General features: G+C 39.8%; 1 protein-coding gene across 4 annotated transcripts in view; it reads left to right on the forward strand.

The window, feature by feature from the left end:
- LOC122555786 (ephrin type-A receptor 3) overlaps nucleotides 1-20,868 on the forward strand; it is a 441,127-nt gene that overhangs the window by 334,812 nt on the left and 85,447 nt on the right. Inside the window, exons 15-18 of one of the 4 annotated variants that reach the window (XM_043701927.2) lie at nucleotides 1,674-1,867; nucleotides 1,990-2,145; nucleotides 3,640-3,777; nucleotides 6,429-9,409. In XM_043701927.2, the coding sequence (XP_043557862.1) occupies nucleotides 1,674-1,867; nucleotides 1,990-2,145; nucleotides 3,640-3,754 (465 nt within the window). In that variant the 3' untranslated portion in view covers nucleotides 3,755-3,777; nucleotides 6,429-9,409. Of the gene's footprint in view, nucleotides 1-1,673; nucleotides 1,868-1,989; nucleotides 2,146-3,639; nucleotides 9,410-20,868 lie in introns of those variants that run through there. The other 3 variants (XM_043701928.2, XM_087993752.1, XM_043701926.2) reach the window with 3 other exon arrangements.

Consider the following 20,868-nt stretch of genomic DNA (forward strand, 5'->3'; position numbering starts at 1 on the left):
CAGGCTGATCTGATACAAGAGTAAACTTCAACAGTCATCTATTCACAAGCCAAAAGAGAAAATGCTGGAAAACGTCATCAGGTCTGGCAGCATCTGTAAGGAGAGAAAAGAGCTGACATTTCAAGTCTAACTGACCCTTTGTTCACAAGCCATTGAACTAAATGAGACATCACAACTAATTCTAAATTTTATCTGCACTCAATGCCAATGCACCTTTCAGTGTTTCCGAGATAGAAAATTTTTGACTGGTATCACTCTCACTTATCAAGAGACACTGAAAGCAACTATAGCACCCTTATTACTGTTTAAACTGAGAAAACTAAAATAGATTCAGAGATTGAATCAGGGACCTAGCTAGAAAAACTCATTTAGACATTTAATTTGTCTCAAGAGAACCGACCAGAAAAATATCACTTATCTCATCAACCACCACAGATACTTGAGTTCCCAAGTAAGCAGACAGTTGGAAGGCAAAATCTCCAGTGAGAGAAACAACTATAACACACCTAATATATTGTTATTGCAATCAAGTTATTGCATTTTAATCAGTGAGTCAAACAGTGCATTGCATAACAAGTGCTCATTTTTAGTAAATGATTATTTTGAACATCTCGAACAACTGAAGTTGCATTCAGTCAAATGGAATCGTGTTGCCAGACACTGAGAAAGCATAGATAACAAGCCTCCTCTACAATTTGCACATCATTTTATAGAGAAGAACCAAATAAGGGACACCTTAGACAGGATGCCAAAATGCCTGCTTGAGATCTCCAAAGTGGATTCTTTCAATAAACAGTTAAAATTTTATAATGAAAAAATGTGCAAAAGTTAATTTTCACGGAAGAAATTGAGATCTAATGGACCAACAGACCATTTTCATCCCAACTGTGTTGTCTTATTATTTTATATACCTGTGAACAGATGCAACAATTGAACAACTGATGGCTACCAATGCTCACACTACATTGGAATTATTTCAGGTTATAACAAAGATTTAAAACAAAATATTGCAAATACTGGAAGTAAAAACTCAGCAGATTAGACAGCATCTCTGGAATGGTGTCAATACCTACTGGCTGTTTCTCTTTTCATGGATACTACCAGACCTGAATTTCTCCAGCACTTTCTATTTTTTACTTCATTCCAAAGAGAGTTTCCTTCTAAAGCTATGCCAAACGATTTGCATAGGCTGATCTATTTCTTCCCCTCAGTCCATGTTCGTAAAATAATTTGTGAATAATGTTCAAACGGTCAGTGATTGAGATGGTTTCAGTGCATCATTGTTAGTCACTCTGAGAAGATGTATTTTAATTCACAATCTAGCTATTTGTCACAATCCAGCTGAAATATATGCATTACTCCGAATTACAATTGAAGGTTAACCTGTACGCGCTCACTGAAAGCTAACAGACTGTCCCCAAGTGCTGACTAGAATATTTAACATGGGTAATAATTTATTTCAAAATCAGAAAAACACCTCGATTATTCATCTTACACAGTATTCAGGCCTGTTCTATTGTCTGTTAGTTTTGCTTAGCTGTATGTGTGGCCTATGATTCATTGAACCATTAATATAAAGCAGTCCATTGGACATTACTGCAAGGACCAGAGACTATAGGTAACAAACATGTAAATCAGTGAAAGCCAGGGTAAAACTCTTGCATTTTCTGCAGGTGATTAAAGCAATTGATGAGGGATATCGCTTGCCAGCACCAATGGATTGTCCTGCTGTCCTTCATCAGCTGATGCTAGACTGCTGGCAGAAAGCACGTGGAGACAGACCCAAGTTCGGTCAGATAGTGAACATTCTCGACAAGCTGATACGAAACCCCAGTTGCCTCAAAACTCTAGCCAATGATGCAGCTTGGTAAGATTTAACAGATGTTAAATGTGAAAACGGAACGCATAGTTTCAAAGAAACTCACTTTGAGCCGCTAGTAAAAGTTTTCAGCTCCTGTTCACCAGAATTTCTTTTTTGTGTATACACAGGTCAGGCAATTCCTTACAAGATCCATGCACTCCAGACTCATCAGCTATTACTACAGTAGATGAATGGCTTGATGGTATCAAAATGGGCCAGTACAAGGAGAACTTTGCTTCAGCTGGTTATACTACACTGGATACTGTTGTGTATATAAACAGCAGGTACTGTAAGAGTTGATAAATTGCTTTTATTTACGAGGATATTGAAAATAGCACTAAAAGTACATTTGTCCAAGTCAGCATACTTCACCTTTGATTTGGTAACTAATTCCTGTTATACTAACTCCTCAAATGTATTCCTTTCTTCAGTCAGTCATACTGTGCATGATCATAGATGCAGTTCAATGTAATTCCTTGCTTTAAGAAAGAAATGAAAACAAGCTTCACAAAGACTGCAAGAAATGAGGCGAGGGAATCAAAAACTGCTTCGTGAGGCATTTTTGACTAGATTTAACCTGGCAGAGTTTAACTGCAAAAATGCAATTTTGTTTTAAATCCAAATAGGCCTGAGGGGCAAGCCTTTTGATTCAACTCTTTCCAGTTGGTTCTGTTATTATGAGCAGCTCTTTTCTCCCCATCTGATTTCTTTTTGATCATCTGAAGATGGCATTTTGAGATTAGTTGGTTAACCAGCTGCCAGAGAGAGTAACTAAGTCTTCATAATGACATCTGGTTAACCAAAACATAATTCAAACCTCAATTGCCATTAGGCTTCATTCTGCCTTGACAATTAGCAAACGTGTTTACCAAGGTATGTTTTTCATTGCTTCATCAGAGAAAAAGCAGTATATATTTGAATATTTTAATTACACAAAGCTGCTAATTTGTAATGAATATTGTATGGATGAACGAGTATTATTCACATTAAATGGCTTCCTTTGAAGAGATTTCTCTTGTTGGGTTCCAATTTGACTGTACATTTAATTTAAGACAAGTATGTGCTTTCTGTGCTATTTTTAGTGGCCTTGATGAACAAGTTTGAATTTTGTAGCAAAAGGAAATGCACACAACAGATCTTCTCCCTTAATTTTTCCATAGTAATAGGCAGAGTGGTGCAGTAATAGGCAGAACTACCTGCAATCTCCAAGACATGTTCTATTCCAACCTTTTTAATTAGTTCTCTTCTATATAGAATGGCCAGTTGTAAATATATATTACGTCCCAGAAGAACTTATTGTTTTGTAGAGATCGGTGATTAAGTATACAAAAATGATAACTGTTCCATGCCAAGACAATCTCTCTTCGCCATATTCCTGAATTTTAGTTTGCCTCACTACGCCTCATGCAGTTTTACCTCTAGAGACTTTATAACTCCTGAAGGTGCAAAATGAAATAACAAGCCATAGGACCGAGGCAAATTTGATTTAATTGACCGCAACTTCAATCACCTCCTCCACCTTAGCACAGCCATTGGAATGGTTTACAATGCAAACAAATACATTTAAATGATCAATATTGATTTTGGGAATTAGAGTATCAATATGTTTGCTTTTCAGTGCCGAAATCTTGTTTCAATATCCCCAGATACTCAATGAAAAATGGGAGTATGTATGTGTGTTGGCCTAATCAAAATATGCATATCTTTGGGAGAAACAGTAAAGAAATGATACGTCTTATTATGTCACTCTAACTGATCTTGTTTTGGTCAATATCTAGTGACCTCTGCAAAATTGGAGTGACAATAGTTGGACACCAAAAACGGATCCTGTGGAGCATTCAGAACCTTCACACTATGGCCAACCAGATGCATGGAACACACATCCAAGTGTAACAGACTCCTTGCAACTAGACATTGTGAGTTGGACTCTTAAACGGGGGAAAAAAAAGAGAACCTACCAAATGCTTGGCTTCCTTCCTCTTGTTAACAGCTCCTTTATCACTGGTGAAAACTAAACAGCTTATCGTGAGAACACACGTGCAGCATTCGTACAGCATGCGACTGTCCTTGCATTTGAACAAAATAATCATTATTGGCACATTCCATTCAAACTTTTTTTTTGTGAAAGGAATAGATAAGTGTAAAGATAACGATGAAGGTTTACTGGAGCAAATATAGTTTCCAAATCAGAGATGTTCTTGCACTCTATTAGAGTCTATATAATAACCAGCAACAGTGAGCTATCTCCTATTTATAGTTCTGTTTATGTTTTATCTGACCACTTCTGGAGGCTGCCATCATTACCAGTTTGAAAGCAGCCTAAGATCACAATAAAGAGACAACCCACACCTTTCCCATTGATGAAACAATCTGCTGACACCCTCTGTCAAGAGGGAAACACACTTAGGTCACTGGGATTACACTGGAAATCCATCCTTGACGTCAACTTGAATTGATAATCCCCAATTACCCATTGACTCTCTAATTGAACATAGAAATATCTACCAAAACTCAAAAGATTTTCATTTATCTATATTCACTTTTAAATTAGGAAAACACGGTGAAGACAAAAGGCACTGACAATGAAGTGTGGAAAGAAATAGGTGGTGAACTACTAGTTATTGATTAGGCAATTCAAGTGCAAACCTTGCAGCTTTATTATTGAGTATTGGATTCCCCCAATTCCAAATGAACCAAACAGCATATTAACTGACTGAACAAAGTGTAGGCTGCAGATGATTTCAATTTCTGACAACAAAGGGAGAAAAATGAGCCCATGGATTCAAACCAACATTTCCAACTCTGTCAAATTCCCAAAATACAGTTTGGATGCCAGTTTCACCAGGTTGTGCTCACTTCCATTTATTTTAAATGAATAGACTGAGAAAAAAATTGATAATGAGGGGAGCTGTCAAAAAAAATGGAAATGAGCCAGGATCACAATACATATCAGTGGGGATTTGGACTCGACTTTCTGCTTTAAATCTCAGAGAGGTGGATTACAACTTTAGAGCCAATAAAAAGAGAAAACTCTGACTGGATCATTAAAAACAAGACTAAATATTTGCCCTCGGCATAAAAAACACCCACCTACGAATGCATGTTATTTTCTCAGCAGGTACAAGATAGTGCTTTATAATATGGGTGGAGTAGTTAACATTAGATATATATTGCACACTTGAAACAATAATGCTCTACCAATAGGTTTACATTTATTTTTATGCTTTCCTCCATTTACTTTTGGGTTGACTGAATGTACAAGGGGAAAGGGCAGATTATTTGGTACTTTGCCAGCCTCCAGGCTGTGTTAAATCTGAATAGATGTCTGTGGGAATGCACACTGAAAATAGGAAAGATGCAAAAATTGAATTCACTCAGCCCTGCAGTCATTTCAGGCATGGTTTCCTCTGGATTCTAAAGTTATAAACATTATTCATTTTTAAACACTTTTACATCACCCCGTGCGATATCGCACAAAGATGGAGTCAGGGCATCAAATAACCCTTTGACCATGGTTTCAAGAAAGTTAAATCTCTTCATCACGAAGTTTGGGAGTGTGGATGGCCTTTCTGTTTCATGTTGTCCTCTCACAAACCAGCAGAGAAATGCCAGAGTTCTATTCCATGCCTACTCTATTAGCACCAGAACATCTATTAGATTACAAAGCAGTCAGGACTCAATAGAAAGACTGAAACTTCAGCTCGGAATTGCAGGGACTGCTTCTGTTCTGCAAAAGACCTCTTAACCTCTTTGTGGCCATCATGAGACGTTATGAAATCTGCCTCATACATGGAATAAGCTCAGTTCCTGTTTCTGTGTATGAATCACAGAATAAATGCTAGAACCTTCAAAAGACTCTTATGAATAGAGTCGAAACACAGCTCTATCAATGAACAAAACCATCTAAATCGATATCACCAGCCACATTAACTCGTTTAATTACATTTATAAGAAACACTAAAATGCCAAGAGTACCAATGGAACATTGCAAACTTCAGGCTGTTGTAAACGAAATAGAGAATCATACACAAGTATGAAGTTTACATTTTATTAACACATCTGTGTTTGCCTCAATTTCTGAATTGACATTTTCGCAGATCGTTATTATGCTGTGGTTTCAAAATTATATGTCGGGAGATGGTAGTTGTTTGCATTTCCAAGTTAGATGCACATAATAGGCGGAGGTAGTCTTCCTTTGTTAAAACAAAATTCTGAAGTTCCCTGGCCTTAGTTGGTCCTGTAGCTTATCATTTCCAAGATTACAGAAATGAAATGACAACATCCAGAAGCAAATTTCTTATGACCACATTCTGATAGACTGGAACAAGAAACAGGTTTAAAGAAAAAAAACACAATGACAAATATGTTCAAGGGAATAGAATACAACAATAGCATATGTTAGCATCGTCTGTATAATAAAGCTTATGCCATATTTGTGTGCAGGTTTCCAGCAGCAAATAATGATAACTAATTGCATTTAACTCTACATGTTAGACATTTGAACAAAAAGTTGAAAATTACTTTCAATATTCTTACAAGAAAGTGGTCATTTTGTTTTACATTAAAGCAGCAATTAAACATATGGCAGTTTTGATACCCACGAGGAAGCTGCTATCTCTGGAATCTTCACTGGAATCTAATTGGCGAGACAATAAAGTGATGATAATGTATAAACGTGCATATAAGAAGGTCCACCAGCTGCTGAGAGCACTTAAACATGAAACTTTCTGCAGGATGGCCAAGGAAGAGAGCGCTGAAATCCAGTGGAGTGTTTGGCAATCACAACATCTTTTCCTGCTCATTGTATAACTAAACTGTCATCATATGACCTTCTAAACCAAACATGAAATACTGTGATTAGTGAATGGCTGCACATTCATATCGTTTGTAGGGATAAGATGAAATTGACGTGTGGCATACCTCTCACTATGGAGAAATATACAACAACATTGGCATTAAAATAAAGAATGAGTGAGAAGCTGTTGAAGTAAAAGATACATATCGAACCGTTTAAAGAGGAAGTAAGATGGTGAACTGATTTCACTATGTGTTCACTTGTTCAGTAACTCCAAGTGGACAAATTAACAGAGATATTCTTCAATGTAACTTCACTTGTGTCAGACTTTAGACAGCTTAAACGCTAAATACAAGAGTTTTTTTTTAAACAGAGCAAGGGTGCTACCATTTTGTAATAGCACCATGTTGATGGTAGAACGAAAGCAAGTGAATTTTGTACCATATTGTATAAAATGTACAGTGTGACTGATATAAAAGTATAGAATGTTTATAGTTGTGAATTTTTAAAATTACTAAACTGAACCGGTTCCATCACTAAGAGCAGAGTGACCAAACAAAACTTCTGTGGTGCCATAGGAAAAGTTTGCAAATTTGTGAAGAAAACAACATTCATGTTAGGACAAGGTTAACAACTAACCTGTGCACTATAAAGTTTAGTTTAATAATATACTTAGGGCTGTGTCAATCAAATGATTGTAATGCAAGCATCAAATGAAGACTGGAACTTCCATGTAACTGGTGAGCCTGACATTGAAACAGCCACTATAAGCATGGTTCAATACACCAGATCATTTCTCATCTGCACTACAACAGTGGCTATACTTCAGAAGTGTTTCATTGACTGTAAAGCACTTTGGGATCTGCTAAACAACAGCATTGAAGATTTCCTTTGGTTTTCTTCACAGGCTGTGAAATTTTACATGGAGTATAGTGCAAATATTATTTTAACTCGCTTCCCCTGGCTCAAAGCCCTCCCTAGCCACCACCATTCTACAGGGCACAAGGTTCTGCTCCATGGATGTGGTGAAAAGGGGAAGTAATTGGGGGAGTTTGCCTTGGAGAGAAACTCATCCCTTTCTTGCCACCTCAGCAATTAAATGCTGGGAAAGAAGATTCATGGGTGGCTTTGAGTTTTTTTTTAAGAAAGTCAACTGTTCAGAGATGTTGTAACATACCTTGGGAGCAGATTGGACTTGAATCCAGGACATCTGGTCCAGATAAAGAGACACTACCACTGCCAGAACAGCACTCAAAGTATTCCCAGGCTGTTACCTAGCTAAGAATGAACCAGACCCAAGTTTGCTTAGGTTCTGGAATCGGGTGAGTTTGGGCATTTTCAGAGTAGTAAGGCTTTCACAACAGAATAATAATTAAGGCAGTTATATGGTCAATTGATAGCAATTTAAATGACTCAATTCATCATCTCCTGGGTTACTTGGCAGGCAAAAGGCTCTTATCTGGGAAACCAGATGACCTTCCTGTCAATTTTATGGAGCCTCCAATCTGGTACAATTCAGAGGCACAGATTGCGGTGTGACAAGATAGTGGCCCCTGAAAGCCACCACCACTCCCCTTTTCTGATCTCTGACACCACTCTCCTGGTATGGTCAATTCTTCTATAACGGGATGGTTACGTTCTTGTGCAACCCCACGTTATAGAAAAATCACGCTTTCGAAACAGCACTTGAAGTGTTGGCAATGTAATCGTATTACAGCCAACACGTGTTTTAAATGCTCACACTTTAGAAACAACGTCCCAATTCGTCAATCGCATTACAGCAAATTCATGTTGACAAAATGCGTGTTATAGTAGGACGACATGTAGGAAAAAAACACTTACCTTCTGGTCACTGGGTCCCCTGGAGTAGGTCTTAACCAGTGACCTTTAGGACCTCACCTATGCATTGCATATCAGCTCATGGTACTGTTATCTCATTGGTGCAGACAGTTAATCACCAAATGACATGCTTGCCCTAGTATTTTGGCCAAATAACAGGGAAACTTCAGTCGGTAGGTGGGCTAGAGGAATATTCAAAGTTAGGAAAGCAGATAAAATGTTACAATTGTCTTTGCACTCTGGAATGTGATTGTTAGAAAAACTTAAAAACATCCACACATCCCACTCCTGTTCATTGTCCAGCAACATCTGGGAAAATATGCATTAAAAAGGTGAAACTTCAAATCAGGCTTGACTACAATGATTTGCCTGGTCAAAGATTGTTTTTCATTCTCCGTCGTGAAGGATAGCATTTAGTTGGAGGATGTAGAATGGTGACTACCTATGCTTCTGTAATCAGACAGGAGTCAGCCCGAGGTAGGAGGAGAATCCCTAATGTTAGTGCCACTTTTCTTTTTAATCTTAACTACTCCTCAGCAAGATTATCCTTTATGGTGCATGCTGTATCCCAAAGTGCCTCATGGCCCTGAAGGTTGGGACCAGTTTAATGGTTGTTTCAATGTGATTATGAAACTCTTTTATTGCATCATCAGACCAGTCAGTTGGTACAGCCCTAAATGCTGATGAGCCTGTTCTCAAACTGAATGTGAGAGATATGAGACTATGGCCTTTTTGCCATGTATGTATTAATTTATGCTTCTTAATTTGTGAGCTTGGTTCTCTGTTTACAGTATCTAGTGACCATTGTTCCTCAATTTTGCTCCAAGGAGTTTGCTGGTGGCACATCAGCTTTGTTTTAATTTTTATGTCGCTGTAATAAATATGCAAATATTTTTGATTTTCTTTTCCACCTACACGTCTTGAGTCTCCAAGTTATTGAGCCTTGTTTCAACCAAGTGTGGGAAAAATGCCACTTTCCATCAAATATTTAATGAAGAAACTTTCTAATAACTCACTTACTGAGTAAGACAGGAGCTGAAGACAATTCAACACCAGGGATGCTCATTTCATATTTTCATCAAACATTTGCTGGTATTGGAAATAAAAGTGTTAGATTTGGCAGAAAGACTGGCTGTGGTTGCTGAATATGAACAGCTTTATCTAGTATTCACACTTTTATTTCAATCTATCCCAGAAACTTTAAACTGAAGGTGATATTCGATCCACAAAGTAGAAACTCCTGAACAGAATTGCAACATACAAATAATGTGGAGAAAAGCATAATCAAGGTCAACAAAAACATTAATATATGACATTATCTAATAATTTCATTATATATAATCCCTCAAAAATTCCCACATTGTGGACCAAGTTAATAGGCTTGAACAGATTGATATTAAGAAAGTGGATGTGCGGGAAATTCTAGAAAGCATCAAGATAGGTAAGTCTCCAGAGCTGGACCAGATATATCCAAGGTTACTATGGGAAGCGAGGAAGGAGATTGCTGCGCCACTGGCGATGATTTTTGCACCCTCACTCTCCACGGGAGTAGTACCAGATGATTGGAGGAAGTCGAATGTTGTTCTTCTGTTCAAGAAAAGGAATAGGAAAATCCCTGGGAATTACAGACCAGTCTTACATCTTTGGTAAGCAAGATACTGGAAAGGATTCTGAGAGATAGGATTTATGACTATTTGGAAAAAACAGTGCTTGATTAAAAATAGTCAGCATTGCTTTGTGAGGGGCAAGTCATGCCTCACAAGCCTTATTGAGTTCTTTGAGGATGTGATGGGATAAGGTGACAAAGGTCAAGCAGTTCCCCACAGTAAGCTCATTCTGAAAGTTACAAGGTATGGGATACTGGGAAATTTGGCTGTCTGGATACAGAACTGGCTGGCTGAAAGAAGATAGCGAGTGGGAGTGGATGGAAAGTATTCTGCCTGGAGGTCAGTGACCAGTGGTTTCCTGAAAGAATCTGTTCTTGGGCCTCTGCTCTTTGTAGTTTTTATAAGTGACTTGGATGAAGAAATGGAAGGGTGGATTAATAAGTTTGCCAATGACACAAAGGTTGGTGGTGTCGTAGACACTGTTGAGGGCTTTTGCAGGTTACAACATGACAGTGGCAGAATGTAGAGCTGGGCTGAGAAGTGACAGATGGGGTTCAACCTGGATAAATGTAAAGTGATTCATTTTGGAAGTCGAATTTAAATGTTGAATACAGGTTTAAAGACAGGATTCTTGGCAGTGTGGAGGAACAATGAGATCTTGGGGTCCACGTACATAGATCCCTCAAAGTTGCCATCAAAGTTAATAGGGTTGTCAAGGCGGCGTGTGGTGTTTTGGTTTTTATTAAAAGGGGGATTGAATTTAAGAGCCATGAGGTTTTGCTGCAGCTCTATAAAACCCTGGTTTGACCACACTTGGAATACTGTGTCCATTTCTGGTTACCTCATTATATGAAGGATTTAGATGCTTTCGAGAAGGTGCAGAGGAGATTTACCAGGATGCTGCCTGGATTGGAGGGCTTGTCTTATGTAGAGAGGTTTAGTGAGCTAGGACTTTTCACACTAGAGAGAAGGAGGAAGAGAGGTGACTTGATAGAGGTGTACAAAGTAATGAGAGGCATAGACAGAGTAGATAGTCAGAGACATTGCCCCAGGGCAGAAATAGCTGTCACGAGAGGTCATAATTTTAAGGTGATTGGAGGAAGGTATAGAGGAGGTGTCAGAGGTAGTTCTTTACACAGAGAGTGGTGGGTACATGGAATGCACTGCCAGCGGTGGTAAAAGAGTCAGAGACATTAGGGGCAATTAAGCGACTGCTGGACAAGTACATGGATGGCAGTAAATTGAGGGGGTATGTAGGTTAGGTTGATCTTAGATTAGGATAAATGCTCGGCACAACATTGTGGGCCGAAAGCCTGTACTGTGCTGTACTGTTCTATGTCCTATGTTACGGATCACAAGTTTAGCTTCTGTGGCATGTCTTGACCAAGCCAATGCCAATGAATGTCAATGATCAACATGTCCCTATGTGAGTGACTCATCTCTTCAGTTGCTTCACCCTATACAGAGGTCAGAGATCAGATTAAAGCTCACCCAAAAATGGAGATGGACAAAATTTCCAAGTACCCAACCCTATGAATCTTTCAACAGCTCTATATTACTGCCAACCTTTTCTCCATGATTAACCCCTGCCCTGCTGGGGAAACCTAGTTGTCCCCAAATAGCACAGAACTCAACCAGTACAGTTCACAAAGGTGAAAACGTACTGAATAATTGCAGTGACACTGAGCAACACCAGGGATATTCTGAGAATACCAACCAAGGGAAACATTGTGAAAAATAATTGTAGGCAAATCCATAAGAATTTCTTAAACAATAAGATCTAGGGACAACACACATCCTCTATTCATTTTACTGAATCAAGGTGTGCTTTTGTCATACAGGTAGCAGACTTATATTTACAATGCATAAAAGAACTGAAAACCTGATTGTGTATCCAGAATGATTTGGAGATCTTGCCAATTCTGTAAGTGAAAAGATAGAGTGCACTATCGGCTCCACATTTCTTCAATCTCACAAAAGTAGACATTATTTAATGCTGTCTCTGCAGTGGTGATGAGGAAGCATCACCAGAATTTCTTCAGGAGCTCATTTGCCTACACCAGAACATATACCTGATGTAAAACAAACACGTATTCAGCACGCCAGTGTTGCCTTGCTCTGTTACAGCTCCAAGTGTCACTTTTAAAATGGTGCATTCCTTCAGAAATGTTTTTGATTTGTTGAAATCAGGAAACTTGCATATGGAGCTAACAGTTTTGTGATCTAGAAGAGGGACAGGAATGGTTGTTGGAGGTTCCTGGTTACAGATGCTTCAGTAAGATTAGGGAGGGTGGTAAAAAAGGAAGGGGGGGTGGCGTTGCTAATTAGAAATGGTATAATGGCTGCAGAAAGGCAGTTCGAGGGGGATCTGCCTTTGGAGGTAGTATGGGCTGAAGTCAGAAATAGGAAAGGAGCAGTTACCTTGTTGGGTGTTTACTATAGGCCCCCCAATAACAGCAGAGATGTGGAGAAACAGATTGGGAAACAGATTTTGGAAAGGTTCAGAAGCCACAGGGTAGTAGTCATGGGCGATTTCAACTTCCCAAATATTGATTGGAAGCTCTTTAGATCAAGTAGATTGGACGGGGCGGTGTTTGTGCAATGTGTCCAGAAAGCTTTTCTAACTCAGTATGTAGATTGTCCGATCAGAGGGGAGGCCATATTGGATTTGGTACCTGGTAACGAACCGGGACAATTGATGGGCTTGTTAGTGGGTGAGCATTTTGGTGATGGTGACCACAATTCTGTGACTTTCACCTTGGTTATGGAGAGAGATAGGTGCGTGCAACAGGATAGGTTTTACAATTGGGGGAAGGGTAAAAACGATGCTGCAAGACAGGATCTGAGGAGCATAAATTGGGAGCATAGGCTGTCAGGAAAAGATGTCATTGAAATGTGGAACTTTTTCAAGGAACAGATACAACGTGTCCTTGATATGTATGTACCTGTCAGGCAGGAAAGAGATGGTCATGTGAGGGAACCTTGGTTGACGAGGGAGGTTAAATGTCTTGTAAAGAGGAAGAAGGAGGCTTACATAAGGTTGAGGAAACAAAGTTTAGACAGAGCATTGGAGGGATACAGGATAGCCAGGAGGGAGCTGAAGAAAGGGATTAGGAGAGCTAAGAGAGGGCATGAAAAATCTTTGGTGGGTAGGATCAAGGATAACTCCAAGGCCTTTTATGCGTATGTGAGAAACATGAGAATGACGAGAACGAGGGTAGGTCCGATCAAGGACAGTAGTGGGAGACTGTGTATTGAGTCGGAAGAGATAGGAGAGGTCTTGAATGAGTACTTTTCCTCAGTATTTACAAATGAGCGGGACCGTATTGTTGAAGAGGAGAGTATGAAATGGACTGGTAAGCTAGAGGAGATACTTGTTAGGAAGGAAGATGTGTTCGGCATTTTGAAAAACTTGAGGATAGACAAGTCCCCCGGGCCTGACAGGATATATCCTAGGATTATGTGGCAAGCAAGAGAGGAAATTGCAGAGCCGTTGGCAATGTTGATACCAGGGGACTGGAGAGTGGCGAATGTTGTGCCCCTGTTCAAAAAAGGGAATAGGGATAATCTCGGGAATGACAGGCCAGTTAGTCTTACTTTGGTGGTAGGCAAAGTAATGGAAAGGGTACTAAGGGATAGGATTTATGAGTATCTGGAAAGACACTGCTTGATTAGGGACAACCAGCATGGATTTGTGAGGGGTAGGTCTTGCCTTACAAGTCCTATTGAATTCTTTGAGGACGTGACCAAGCATGTGGATGAGGGTAGAGCAATGGATGTAGTGTACATGGATTTTAGTAAGGCATTTGATAAGGTTCCCCATGGTAGGCTTATGCGGAAAGTCAGGAGGCATGGGATAGTGGGAAATTTGGCCAGTTGGATAGAGAACTGGCTAACCGGTCGAAGTCAGAGAGTGGTGGTAGGTGGTAAATATTCAGCCTGGAGCCCAGTTACAAGTGGAGTTCCGCAGGGATCAGTCCTGGGTCTTCTGCTGTTTGTAATTTTTATTAATGACTTGGAAGAGGAAGTCGAAGGGTGGGTTAGTAAATTTGCAGATGATACAAAGATTGGTAGAGTTGTGGATAGTGAGGAGCTGTTGTCGGCTGCAAAGGGACTTAGATATGATGCAGAGCTGAGCTGAGGAGTGGCAGATGGAGTTCAACCCTGTCAAGTGTGAGGTTGTCCATTTTGGAAGGACAAATAAGAATGTGGAATACAGGGTTAATGGTAGGGTTCTTAGTAAGGTGGAGGAGCAGAGGGATCTTGGGGTCTATGTTCATAGCTCTTTGAAAGTTGCCACTCGGGTGGATAGAGCTTGTAAGAAGGCCTATGGTGTATTAGCGTTCATTAGCAGAGGGATTGAATTCAAGAGTCGTGAGGTGATGTTGCAGCTGTATAGGACCTTGGTAGGGCCACATTTGGAGTACTGTGTGCAGTTCTGGTCACCTCATTTTAGGAAAGATGTGGAAGCTTTGGAGAGGGTGCAGAGGAGATTTACCAGGAAGTTGCCTGGAATGGAGAATAGGTCGTACGATGATAGGTTGAGAGTGCTAGGCCTTTTCTCATTGGAACGGCGAAGGATGAGGGGTGACTTGATAGAGGTTTATAAGATGATCAGGGGAATAGATAGAGTAGACAGAGACTTTTTCCACGGGTACAGCAGAGTGTTACAAGGGGACATAAATTTAAGGTGAATTGTGGAAAGTATAGGGGGGATGTCAGGGGTAGGTTCTTTACCCAGAGAGTGGTAAGGGCATGGAATGCGCTGCCTGTGAGAGTGGCAGAGTCAGAATCATTGGTGACCTTTAAGCGGCAATTGGTTAGGTACATGGATAGGTGCTTAAGCTAGGACAAATGTTCAGCACAACATCATGGGCCGAAGGGCCTGTTCTGTGCTGTATTGTTCTATGTTCTATGTTCTAACATGCATATTGTGATTATTGAGAGGAAGCCAGTGCAGATCAGAGTTAAATCTGGCTTCATGTACAGGTGTCCAGTTAGAATTAGAATCCCTACAGTATAGAAACAGGCCCTTTAGCCCAACAAATCCACACCAACCCTCCGAACAGTATCCTACCCAGACGCATTCCCCTAAATTTACCCCTGACACATGAACCTAACCCATACATCCCTGAACACTACGGGCAATTTAGCATGGCCAATTCACCTGATCTGCACATTTTGGACTATGGGAGGAAACCAGAGCACCCGGAGGAAACCCACACAGACACTGGGAGAACATAAAAACTCCACAGAGACAGTGGCCAGAGGCTGGAATTGAACCCTGGTCCCTGGCGCTGTGAGGCAGCAGTACTAACCACTGAGCGACCGTGCCATCTAGTTAAGATTCCAGCCATCCTATCAGCAGCTGAGCTTTTGGAGGTCAAACAGTTCCTCATTTAATTGGCCCTGTTGCATACTGAAAGGGCCAATCACCATACCTCGTGATAAAGGCTAATTTGTACCCACATATCACTAATGTGGAATCCAATATTAGCCATTCATTGATCTACCTGAATTACTCAGAATCACTTGTCCAAGTCAGGCACAAGTTCCCATTCTTGAATGGCAATTATAGACAAATGTTGGGGCTCTGTCCTCAATCCAGAGGAGCAGCTTCACCAAAAAAACTGCATCATGACCAAATGGGGCAGTTTTCACAATAAAAATATGCACATAGTTTGCTCAAAGGGGAAGTTAAAGTAATGGGGGACAAAATCTGAAATTAGACTCAAGCCACATTGAACCCAGTTTTAATGAATGTAGGAAATAAATATGGTCACAGGACGCAGATTGATCAGTTTAAATATTTCTCAGGCTTCAGGCCTTCGTTTCAAGGGCAATTCTATTTTTAATACAAAGTTGGAAAACCAGCAGGTGGTGGGGCTGAGTCTAAACAGGAAGTGTCCTCAAGACGGCTCGTGGGTGAGGTGAAATTAGATTGTTAAAATCCATCCTGTAACATCCCAACCCCACAACTAGACTCCATATATTCCTCTTCTCCCTCTCCACCACCACTGACAACCTCCTGAGAGATCAAAACCTCCCTTTCACTCGTGGCCACAAACTCTCTTGCTAGACCTTCAAACCAATTTGACTGCATTTCCATCTAATACATAGCCAGCTCATCTATGCTTTGCAATTTAAAAATTGGTGGGAAACTAATTCACTTGCTTTGTTATTCGTGAGACGCTAGGAAGCTCAGATGAGTTTTTTTTAAACAAAAACATGAGGGGTGGGTGCCTTTGTAAATGAGTGAGGGAGGGGTTCATTGGATTTCTCTCAGAAGTAACACAAGATTTCAATGTGCTCTTGCTGGAACTTAAGTATAAAAATAGCACAAATCTTTTATGCAAGTTAACATTTCTGTACAAGTTCTTGGCTGCAATTTTTAAAAAATGTCACCAAGAGTTCACTGCTCCATCTAGCCAACATTCACATTGATCTCAAAACAAACGTAATCGCATTAAAAAAAAATGTAGGTGCTGAATTTAACTCATTCAACACAAGTTTAATGAAGGTAGGAAATAAATATGGTCACAGGAAGCAGAAAACCTATTATTGTCGATGCATCACTGCGCTCACAATGTTGGGCACATTTAGTGCAGCCTCATTAACTGCAGACACAGATAAAAGAGAACTTGACACCTCAGGTTAATACTTTGCAATGACTGAAAGGCCCTTTATCATCAACACTTTGCAGCATTTGAATGAAAACAACTTAAATAAACTACAATATTCCCTTCATTTTCACAGTGGTATCATAGGTAATATGTTGGCTTTCTATATTTCAGGTGAGGATATCAGAAATTTAATAAGTAAATCCAATCATCACTCACTATGAGATAAGAGTTTACAAACCTGAATATGTTTGAAGCTCAATTTAATCCCAGTTCAGCTGACACCTTCCAGGACAGTGGTAAAACTATCCACCGTTCTCATTTACTCAGCTCCAGTATCAATGGTGGCTCAGAGAAACTTACCAGTTTTAGGGAGAAACACATTGTCAAATTCTCGCATAGATGAATGATGGTGTGAGTGGGGAGAATGGAAGATGGCAGCAGCAGGAGTCTGGATCTTAAACAGAGGTGGGGAAATGCTCTCACTCTCCTAAATCGCAGTACAAAAAAGAAAATGCAATCATTGTCTAGGGATTATTGGTCTGCCCCTAAAACCCTTAAGAATCGGACCACATAAAATGCACTGCATGCTGCTGTCACACCCAGTCAATTTAACAAAGAGGCTCCAAGACAAGTATTAGGACCTGCATTCACATCTTTACAATGGGCCAGTGCTAGTTCCAGGCACGTTCGGAATGTCAACAGAGGAACATCCACCAATAAGGCAGGTGATATGTTTATGATTCTATACTGTAAAGGCAAACACTTTAAAAAAAAAAGCATAACCTGAATGTATCTATAAATTTACAGAAATAAATATTTGATCTGTTGGAACATATCACCTTAATGCATTTGAAATTTATCAAAAGCTTTTAAAATCGTCAATGTCAAATGGCTCAATGTATTACAATACACATTTCATTAATAGAAAATATATGGCACACTCCTCTAAGACAGGAAACAGACAATTATGATGATTCATCATGTGGGGAGACTAATCACAGAATAAAAATGAATGTCATAGTCTTTTGATGCATTTAAAGCCAGAGTCATTAACTGAAAACCAAAGCCTTGATTTGTTAAGTCACAACTACTCACACAAGATCTTGCTAGAAAATGAAGGGGATTACACAAGTGGCAAATGAAATGTGGTTTGCTCAGTTTCAGAGGAAATAAAATTGGCTTAAAAAATGTTTTTTTTAAAAAAGGGTCATACAGAACAAACAGGTACATCTGCCATTATGGATGGGAGCAGGCATCAGTACTGATTCAGGTATAACTTCCTGAAAATTCTCAAGATCAGCATCTAAATAGGCAGAGGTTTGAGGCATGAGGAAGAGGGAAATTACATTGATCAACTCAGAAGGGTTTCTTGAGAAATATCTGGCATGACCTGTTAAACACAGGAAAACAGTGTATTTCTCAAAATGTTAGCACTCATTGTAACACACAACCCTTGTGGCATTACATAATAGAGTAGATTAGATTCCCTACAGTGAGGAAACAGGTCCTTCGGCCCAACCAGTCCACACTGACCCTCCGAAGAATAACCCACCCAGACCCATTTCCCTCTGTCTAATGCACCTAACACTATGGGCAATTTAGCATGGCCAATTCACCTGACCTGCACATCTTTGGACTGTGGGAGGAAATTGGAGCACCTGGAGGAAACCCACGTAGACACAGGGAGAATGTGCAAACTCCACGTAGATAGTTGCCCGAGGCTGGAATTGAACCTGGGATCCTGGTGCAGTGATGCAGCAGTGCTAACCACTGTGCCACCCCATGGCTAAACGCTTCAACTCCCCCTCCCACTCCCTCAATTCAGTAGCTGTCTGGAAATTCCTTTTGTCGGTTACAGAATCCTGAGAGGAACCAGGATCCGTTTTAACTGAACAGTACTAAGAGTACGTCAGCCAGCAACATTTAAAAAGGACAAGAGACCATTATATATATTTAAAAAAACTGAATATTGATTGCTTGTGGCTTCAGATATAATGAGTGGCTGATCGCTCTCTCAGCAGCAAATCATCGTTGACAGGCTGTGCCCAATCCAGCAGACTTGATGAGACTTGAAGGAATAGCAGTTTTGGATGAAAGCATATTTGTGCTTGATCCTTTCAGGAATACTCAAGAAGTGGAGTTAAAAAGCAACTGCCTCTCCTGGTTTGTGTGCACCACCTTGCTGACATGGTCCATTGTGCTGAAGTGTGCTGTGAAGAGACATGGCGGAGAACATCCACTCGACACTGCTGCACATGCAGATAAAAATAAATGATCTCTTTTTCTCAGACTGCAGTAAATATATCAAGACAGCAAAGCCATTGGCTGAAGGAAATTAGATAAACTCCATAACTAAATATCTCCAATAGTTACTCAACCATCAAGATCAGCAGTTTGGGAATGATCCACTTCAATGGCCATAATGTTTCACAATGGATTCATCATGGATAACCAAGGATTGGTCTACATTTGTTTCTATTTCTCTTTTTGAATTCACTTCATTTCTAATCTGTGCCTGCTGTATTTTATAATTTATCTTGTATTTTAGTGACAATAAGCTCACAAAGAAAGCCTAGCTAAAATGGCGATTTTTAAAGCAGTCTCTGAGGTTATGGTACATTTATGATTTCAAACAATTACATATCAAATGCAAGAGGGAAGGCAGTTAGCTCATCCTGATTTATATCTAAGCTCCAAAAGCCCCCTTCCCACCAAAGCTCAATTTAAGAATAGAATTGTTTCTAATGAGATTCCAAGATTTGCATGTCCATGTTTCAAACAAGATGTCTATTGATCATATGCCACTACCTGAACCTGGAGTTTGCCCTTACATTAGTTCAAATGTATGTTATGGTCTAGGCCAAAACATTCTTATGCAGGCAGTTCCAGACCACAACTTTGCAATTTGTTTTGGTAAGTGTACAGTGAAAATTACTTGGATTAAGTTAGCTAGGTTGACTACTAGATTTTAAAACAGTCAAACATTTATTTACAAAATTATACAATGACACACAAAGAACAGAATAAAGAAGTCCTACAGAACTCAACTTATCCAACTAGATTTAATAATGCTATTCCGAATATACACAACAGTCCCAATAAGGAAACTCCCTTTAAAAACCAACAAAAATGGAACACATATTTACAGGTTGAAGGGCAGAAGAGAGAGAGAGAGATTCCACATAGCTCCCTATTGAAGTTCCAACCAATTCAAGACTGAACTAAAATTGCTCAGCTCAGCTAGAGAGCTGACTACTTCCCGTATCATTATACAGGTCACTTCGAAAACATGACCACTTTGGCCTGAATTATCATCTGTTTACATATAAACAAAAGGCCTCTCAAAATCCTTTTCATCTCTGTACCAAACCAAACTGATTGGAGTCCAGCCTGGTATTTAGCCCCTCTGAAAGAAATCAAGAACAGAATCTCCTTGAGCCAAGGAACAGTATTAGGGGAAAAAAAGAAACTAGCTTTGTGACAATGTCAATAATTTCCACGCTGTTTGTCATCTTACATACTACCACAAACTCTTTTATGGGAAAATAAACCATGTGGCTTTATTTCATTCCCCCACATCTCCAACAGCAGGAAACATCCTCATTTTCTTTCCTCAGAATTGCCTCGAGCTTTTACATTGCTCCTGTTATATTCTGGTCACCAGAACTGAACTTCTTCACAACCGCAAAACTCTTCCACTTTGAGTGTGGTTGGCTCTGATTCTTTCAAAGTCCAAATACCTGATTTCTGCCATATGTTGCTAGACTTATACATAAAATTGGTCTGTATCAGTGCAAAATACACATAACCATATTGCATTTAATTACACATTGGATGTAACCTCAATAATACTCCAGGGTTTTTTTGTGGTTGGAAAAATGTTGTCAGAACATTAAAAAAAAATCAGACTGTTCAGTCTCAGAAAAACAAGCTTTGATCTCCGAATAGACAAGGGAACTGGACTCTCAACCTTTTCCCTACATGCCTGCTCAGGAACCATGAGTAAGGTTGAAGGACAAGGGGACTCTGATTGAAGACATTGGACAAGAGATACAAGGGTGTGAAAAGAAGAACCTTTTTGAGGAAAACAGCTTGCAGGGCAACAGGAATGGTGAAGAGGGATTGGGAGTACCTGAGTCTTCT

This window comes from Chiloscyllium plagiosum, unplaced genomic scaffold, assembly GCF_037043375.1.
Source record: "Chiloscyllium plagiosum isolate Xiang-an unplaced genomic scaffold, Cpla_swu_hap1 HiC_scaffold_13, whole genome shotgun sequence".
Taxonomy (NCBI): domain Eukaryota; kingdom Metazoa; phylum Chordata; class Chondrichthyes; order Orectolobiformes; family Hemiscylliidae; genus Chiloscyllium; species Chiloscyllium plagiosum.